The sequence below is a fragment of the Helianthus annuus genome, chromosome 16 (assembly GCF_002127325.2).
Source record: "Helianthus annuus cultivar XRQ/B chromosome 16, HanXRQr2.0-SUNRISE, whole genome shotgun sequence".
Taxonomy (NCBI): Eukaryota; Viridiplantae; Streptophyta; class Magnoliopsida; order Asterales; family Asteraceae; genus Helianthus; species Helianthus annuus.
In genome coordinates, this window is record NC_035448.2 from 192,991,702 (window position 1) to 192,999,614 (window position 7,913).

Genomic DNA, 7,913 nt, shown 5'->3' on the forward strand with positions numbered 1-7,913 from the left:
ATCCTCCGGTTTGACTTGGACAACAGTTGGTAAAAGTTGAAAGATGTCTGCCTCGAAGGACAAGAGATCGAAGGATGATGTGGATCCTTCGATCTCATCGAAAGATATGCTTCGAATGATTAGACCTCGAAAGATGATCTTTCGAGGTCCCTGCTTATCCTTCGAATACTTGTCTTCGATAGATGATCCTTCGGACCATCTTTCGGATCCTTCGATCAGGCATCAGATGTTTCGGGTATATATACCCATGCAGTGTTGAGGACAGAAGATAGATGCACACAGATAGTCACACCGAGAGATAGAGAGTTGAGAGCATCCTGTCCGAAACACTCACACACTTAGAGAGTTTATAGAACATTTCTGTAAACATTGAGCTTGTAACCGAACCCTCATTGCATTAATACAAGTTGTGTTAATCGGTGAACTTGTGTGTTTGTTTCTCTACTTTCTACTAACTCGGTTTGCTTGCTAGCTTGGATTCCGCACTCGCTAGTAGGTTTGTATAACAAGGTTTAGGTTCGTCATCCACCGGAAAGGGACCTACAATCATATCTAATAGGTCAATTCGGACCGAGTTTTACTTCAAAAATAATAAAACATAATTTATATGACTATCAAAAAATAATGAATATCATTTTCACGTATTTTGTTATAGATATTACTAAATTTATGTTATTAGACATATATTTAATTTCCGAAAACTAATTTCTTTATAATTTAACATGTCCGAGTACTCCCCGAGCACTCTTCGCGTATACCGAGTACTCTCAACTCCCCGCTCGGCCGACTAGGGAGCGCCTAGCGACTTTTGCAACCATGTCCGATAGTAGCATTCTTTTTTTCCAAAATCTCATCGAAGAAGCCGAACTTCAAGACACGGGCACATCTAACCGAAGGAGATATATTGAAGGTCAATGTGAGGTGGGGCATGAGACACTCATGGCGGATTATTTTGTCGAAGACCCGAAACACAACGAAGATATTTTTCGGCAAAGGTTTCGTATGTCGAAACGTTTGTTTCTAAAAATTGTGAGCGATGCGGAAGCGAACGACTCGTGGTTTCAAGAGGCCCTCGATGCGCGAGGTAGGAAGGGCTTTACGCCATTGCAAAAGGTTACATCGGCTATTAAATAGCTCGCAACTGGTAGCACTCCAAACGAGAACGACGAGTACTTGCATATGGCCGAAAGAACTTCCCGCGAGTGCCTAGAATATTTTTGCGACACAGTTTGCAAAATATACGCTCCATAGTTCTTACGTAGACCGATAAGCCACGACATGGCACTTTTATACGAAGCTCATGAGGAAAAACATCACCTTCCAGGTATGTTCGGTAGCCTTGATTGCACCCATTTCGTTTGGCGATTTTGTCCCACAGAGTATCGAGGCCAATATATGCGAGGAGATCACCGATACCCGACTATTATACTCGAAGAGGTTGCATCTCAAGATTTATGGATTTGGCATGCTTTTTGCGGTCCACCAGGTTCACAAAACGATATCAATGTGCTACAATTTTTAACGGAACCAAATAGAATCGCGCCAAAATGTCCATTTTACGTTAACAACCATTTATACAAACGTGGTTATTTGCTCGTGGATGGAATCTACCCTACATGGTCCGTGTTTGTGAAGTCGATCCCATACCCTCACGAAGTAGACGAAAAGAAGTTCAAGAGCCAACACGAGGCGGCAAGAAAAGATGTCGAACAGGCTTTTGGTGTTTTGAAGTCGAAATGGGGTGTATTGAGTCGGCTGATGCGAGCAAGAACCGTTAGAAAAATTAGGAATGTTGTATACACATGTATTATTTTACACAACATGATTTTAAAAGACGACGGAAGCGCGATAGCACCAGTACACATTCGGGATCCTCCGGTCGAGCCCGCTCTAGAAGATACGGTGTTGGACGAGCTGATGGATGAAGACACGCATTGGAGACTAAAACACGATCTCATGAATCATCTCGCAAGTCAAGATTTACCTCACCTTTTGGTCGATTCCGACGAAGACTAGTTTAATTTATTTCAATTTTAATGTAATTTTAATGTTTTTAATTTAATGTAATGTTATTCTTAATTTATTCTACATTTATTATGTTAAAATACATGTTTAAATATTAAATATACTAGTTTAAAAATAAAAAATAAAAAAATAGTTTACCTATTCCAAAGTGTCTAACCACCGGCAACGTTTTTGAGCAATAGGTAAACATAATAGGTAAAGTGACATGCCACTCTTTGATTGGTCGATTTGAAAGTTTTACCTATTAAAAGTGTTTAACCACTCCTTATACCCTTAGGCTCGACATCTCCATCCGTGAATGGAAGATCCCTGAATGGGTTTAAAGATCATACATCAGTTACACTTGTAGATGTTTATTTGAGTCAAAGCAAGATCACAAATTATTATTTGGATATATGGAATCAATGAGTTACATGCCATTTAAGGATTTATGGAACTATTACTATTATTAAATCTAATAAATACTCATTTTAGTCATAATTAATGCCATTCACAATAAAAGTTGTGTACTATATTGGATTAGAATGGAAACATTATATATTAGCAATGGGTAAAACAGAAAGACAAGAAATCGGGTCCAATTTGTAACACAAAAAAGTTAGAATATTTTATATATTGTCTCCATCACCACAATTCAACATACCCAGCCACTTGCATACCAAATTATTGTAACCGTTTTCAAAACATTAATATACAAATATCTTATCATATACCCTAATGACTCATAAATCATTATACTAATTCTATATGTTACATAATTGTAAACATATACATACCATGTCTCACTTTTGAGTAATATGTGTGTACACACACACTAGAGAGGTGTAGAGAGTTGTCCTTGTGACACGGCGGAAAACATAGACACTAATAATCATGTAACGTGTTATTTTTTTATATTATAAAAACTGTAGCAATACCATACTCAAATTAAAAAAAAAATAAAATGGTCGTTTTTCCAATGTAATTTATTAAAAAGAAATATTAACATATGAAAAAGGTATCCCAGTTTAAAACACATTGGGTAAGAGGGGTTGGTTTAAAAGTTAAAGATATGTATTTAAGAATTTTACTATCTGTTTTAAAACTTGTAATTACTTAAAGTCTTAAAAATATATAAAAATTATCTTCTTGTCCTCCTTATATGTATTATTATATAGCATAGATATATGATGGTTCCAGTACACAATATTCTTAATCTAAAAACGATAGAGAAATAAAGTGCCGATATCCAAATAACAAAGTGTTGATATGTAACTACAAAAAGTTACAAACTACACATATCAATATTGTGTTGTTACATCTTTGCACTTTGTTGTTTACACATATCTTCTTATTGTTTTTAGGTTAAGAATGTTATGTATTTGACGGGGAGGGATAGAAAGAAAACTCATATGAGTTACAGAAACTCTGAAAACCTTATCCCCATCATCCATTAAAAAAATCAAAGGTTGAGATTGGTTCTGTTACACTTTTTGCTTTTTCATAAAAAGCTAAAATCTACAAAAAAAAATTGTTACACGTAACACGTGGTAGTCTCTAGGTGTTACACGTAACACGCGGCAAGTTCTTGGTAAATAAGTGATGTGGCAAAAGAAAGTCCATTCATTTAGGTTGTATAGTTTTTGTAACTCAAATGATTTTTCCTCTAAGGGAAGAGCCAAGTAGAACTCTTATTTAAAAAATAAAGGGATAAACAATTAAGATCTAATGTGTTTTTAAATAACTAGTAAGACTACCCGCGCTTCGCAGCAGGCTTTTAGTCGGTATCGATCCGACACAATACGATATGGGACTGATACTTAGTATAGCAATCGAAAAAGATATGACAAAGAGGATATCGACATGTGTTTTACAACGATCAAAAACCATAAAAGCAAATACCAATATCTGTACTGATGTTGTTAGGCCGATATCGGTTTGGTTCGTCACAGTACCACTACTGCACCGGCACCCGTTGCTGTTTGGAAACGAAAAAAGGTAAAGGCCACTTTATATAAAAAAACCTAAACCACAAAGCACTTTTGATAACATGTATGTTTGTTTTTCAATCACTTGTAAAATATTATTAATAACTCATTTTGAGTAAAAATTATATTTATAGATAGATGGAAATAAGCACGTTACAATAATATACTTGAAAATTTATAAAACATTGTATATTATAAGTTAGAGTAAATTATTTTTTGAGTCCTTATGTTTAGTGGTTTTAACCATTTGAGTCCAAAATCAAAATGTTTAACGACTTGAGTCCATAGACATTTTTTTATAACTTTTTTATTCCTTTTGAGTCCAATTTTTTATAAAATGAACAAAATTGGACTCAAAACATTATAACAATAAGCAAAATTGAACTCAAAACGTTATAAAAATGAGCAGTTAGGGACTCATGGCATTAAACTTTTTAATTTTGGACTTAAGTGGTTAAACTTTTTACTTTAGACTTTTTATTAGGAACTTTATTTAACAAATAACAGGCTGTTAACATAGCCTCACCCCAGAATCCTTCACTTAACCCAGAATAGGATAACATGGAATTAACCATTTCTTTCAAAGTCCTATTCTTCCTCTCTGATACACCATTTTGCTGTAGTTTATAGGGAGCAGTGGTTTGGTGTATTATACCAGTAGACTGAAAGTAAACTGGATCATAATACTCTCCACCTCTATTTGTACGAAGGTTCTTTATAAAACAACTTTGATGTCTCTCTTCCTCTTGTTTATAAATTTTGAATTTATCAAAAGCTTCATCTTCTGAATGCAACAAATAGACATAACAAAACCTAGAGGCATCAATAATAAAAGTAACCACATACCTTTTATTTCCAAGTGAGGGTGTACCATGAAAGTCACATAAATCAGAATGAATTAATTTTAATACCTTATAATCCCTTTTAACATCTTTAAACGGTTTCCTAGTAATTTTAGTCAATTTACAAGTATGATATTTACTAGAGTTTTGCATGTCAAAAGCAGGTACTAGGCTCATTTTAGACATATCTTTCATCTTATAACAATTAACATGACCTAATCTAGCATGCCATAGACGTGGATCATTCTCAACATTACTAGAGGATGTAGATGCCATACAAACAGATTCAACAGCAAACGGGACATTAATATTAAGCATAAACATGCCAGTACATAAATATCCAAATCCAATAAAGGTTCCACGTCAAGACAAGATAAACTTATCCGACTCAATGACTTGTTTATAACCATAACTGTTTAGCACAATTACAGATAAGAGGTTCTTTCGAATCCATGGTACATACAACACGTTATCTAATAATAGATGTTTTCCAGAAGTAAACACAAGTCTAACTTTTCAACTCCTTTTCGGTTGTAACATTTCCCATCCTTAGTACAGATCCATCTTTAAGTGGTTCAAATTCCTCAAACCATTTGAGATCCTTGCAAACGTGACTCGTAGCACCCGAGTCTACCCACCATGAAAGCATATCATCCTATACATAAAAGGATTAAAAAATAAATGATACACATGTAACACCCCAAAAATATAAAACTTTGGGTTTAATATGTGATGTTAATTTAACAAGAGTTAACTAACTAGAAAACTATAACCCAGTTAGTTGGTAGTTTTGAAATAACTTGCTCTAAAGTTAAAACACTTGAACTTAAAGCTAAATGGTTAATTGAGGGACTAAATTAGCCAAAACTGAAAGTTTGGTACTAACTTAGTGAACAAAACACAAAATTCACCCATTTTTGGGTGGGCATCGATCGAACAGAGAGAGAGGGGGCGACCAGGAGAAATTTCCAAACCCTAAAATCTCAATAATCTTGCAAATTGAAGGATTTATCCAAGTAGAAATCGAGAATTTAGCCTAGAATCATAATCCTCATCACAAGAGGATTGTAAGGTATGTAAAATTTAATGAAATCCCTTAACTTGAATTTCTCATGATTTTGGGAAATCTGAAAATTTGATGTTGCATGTGTGTTATATGGTTAGTTTAGAATTGATTTGGTGTTTAGAGGTGAGACCTAACCAATTCCATGTGAAATCATGACCAAATTCAGGGAAACTCCATGAACACCTTGAAGGTGGGTTGTGGGTTTTACATGATGATGATGAACTCTAGGGTTTTGAGTGGTTATTCTAGTATAATTCGACCTTAGAAGATAGTTCCAGAAAGATATGATGTTTACATGATATATGATGGCTTTATTGAAGTTAAGTTAACAAATTAGCAAGCCATAAACATGAATACGAATGATGTAGAAATTCTGCCCTCATAATGTTTGCTGAAATGCCTCAAAGAAGGCTTAAAAACTGAATTGTTAAGTTTTAAACGCATAATTATGAAGTGTGACGATTGTGCGTTATGTATGTAAAACATGGAGTTCTAAACATAAAATGCTTGAACTCTTTAGGGAAGGAAGCCGGGGCATCTAGCGGACAAACCGGTGTGGATGCACGTTGGAAGGGTTTACTTTAAAGGTATGTAACATGACCCGTTACATTAAGTGAAATTAGATCGTTGTAGTTGGTATAGTGGAATATCAAATTACTAGTTGTTATGAATTAAAGCGATGATGTTGTTATATTGAATACTTGGTTGAATGATGAATTGAACTCGTTGGTAGTTGTCATAAAGGAAGGAATTCCATAGACAAGCCAAACGGGTCGAATAATCAAGTAAAACATGATTTTCATTTCGGAATATGATGGATTGATGTATGTAGTTGGTTATTATATAACGTGCTAGAAATACCAGACTTTTAATACATTGATACTAAAGAATACTGAAATCCGAGGGTTGGGATTTTGGGCGTAATGCTTAAACCAAACAAAAACATAAATTCCCAAGTGCTACCGTAAATTACGGTGTTACCGTAATTTACGGTAGAGATTAAGGATTTACGGTGGATTACTACTGATTTACGGTGGATTCAAGGATTCCCAGCACTCACCGTAACTTACGGTGACACCGTAAGTTACGGTGGAGCCTGGAAAACTTTTATATTTTTGTTATCTCCAACTTGATGTTAAACCTTGAAATCTTATTATTTATTAACACCAAGCTAATGATTTAGTGGTTGTTCATAGGTAATTAGGTGGGTCTCATGGATGGCGATCAAGTGATTAAATGAAGAACCGAACACTCCATTTTGAAGCTTCCGCTATGTCTTAAATCTTTTGTAGTTTTGTGTATGGGTGTTGAACACGTGTTGAATGAATTATAAAACGATTTGCCTTGGTCATTAGTTGACTAAGGTCTTGTTACTTATGAATTTTGTTAACAAATGACATGTTATTTAGTCATAATTTTACTAGAGATAGTGTTGTTTATCATTAAAAATAAGTGAAAAATTTAAGGGTGTTATAACACAATTCTCAATCGAATTATGTTTAAAACCCATTGGAATTTTTGAGTCCAATAACAAACCCGAAGACCGGGTTTCATTTATTTCACACCTAGAGGGATTTTTCCCGATTTGTACACTTCTAGTAATTTGGCCCAATTGCCCCATGTGTGTACCACCACAACCAACGGGCTGCACCTTTGTATTAAATTTGTTTGATTTAGAAACATTACCTTTTATTTGTTTATTATTCAAATCACAAATTAGATTTAGTTTCTTTAAATGAGATCCAATTTTTGAGTTTTGTAAATAATTAACATGTCCCGAATGACTAATTGAATCGACTACAAAACTCATAGGTTTTGTCAAACTTAAAGTGGAATTAGTAAGCGTACCTTGTGGAGCATTTGGATCTTATGACCCGCTTGGACCGGATATGTTAGCTTTGTTTCCATCCGTAATCTTCACACAACAATCTTTCTTGAAATGACCCGGTTTACCACATCTCCAACAACCCCCTTTTGGTTTCTTGTTGGAATCATTATCACCCCGGTCAAACT

At 34.7% G+C, this 7,913-nt stretch overlaps 1 protein-coding gene across 1 annotated transcript; it reads left to right on the forward strand.

The window, feature by feature from the left end:
• The first annotated feature begins 1,278 nt into the window (after positions 1–1,278).
• Positions 1,279–2,016, forward strand: LOC110920272 (protein ANTAGONIST OF LIKE HETEROCHROMATIN PROTEIN 1-like). The gene has a single exon (XM_022164493.1). It carries the CDS (start codon positions 1,279–1,281, stop codon positions 2,014–2,016), a length of 738 nt encoding a protein of 245 aa, XP_022020185.1.
• The last annotated feature ends 5,897 nt before the right edge of the window (positions 2,017–7,913 follow it).

Coding starts and splice junctions, on each gene's coding strand:
- LOC110920272 (XM_022164493.1), top strand. CDS start 1,279: ATGGCACTTTTATACGAAGCTCATGAGGAAAAACATCACCTTCCAGGT.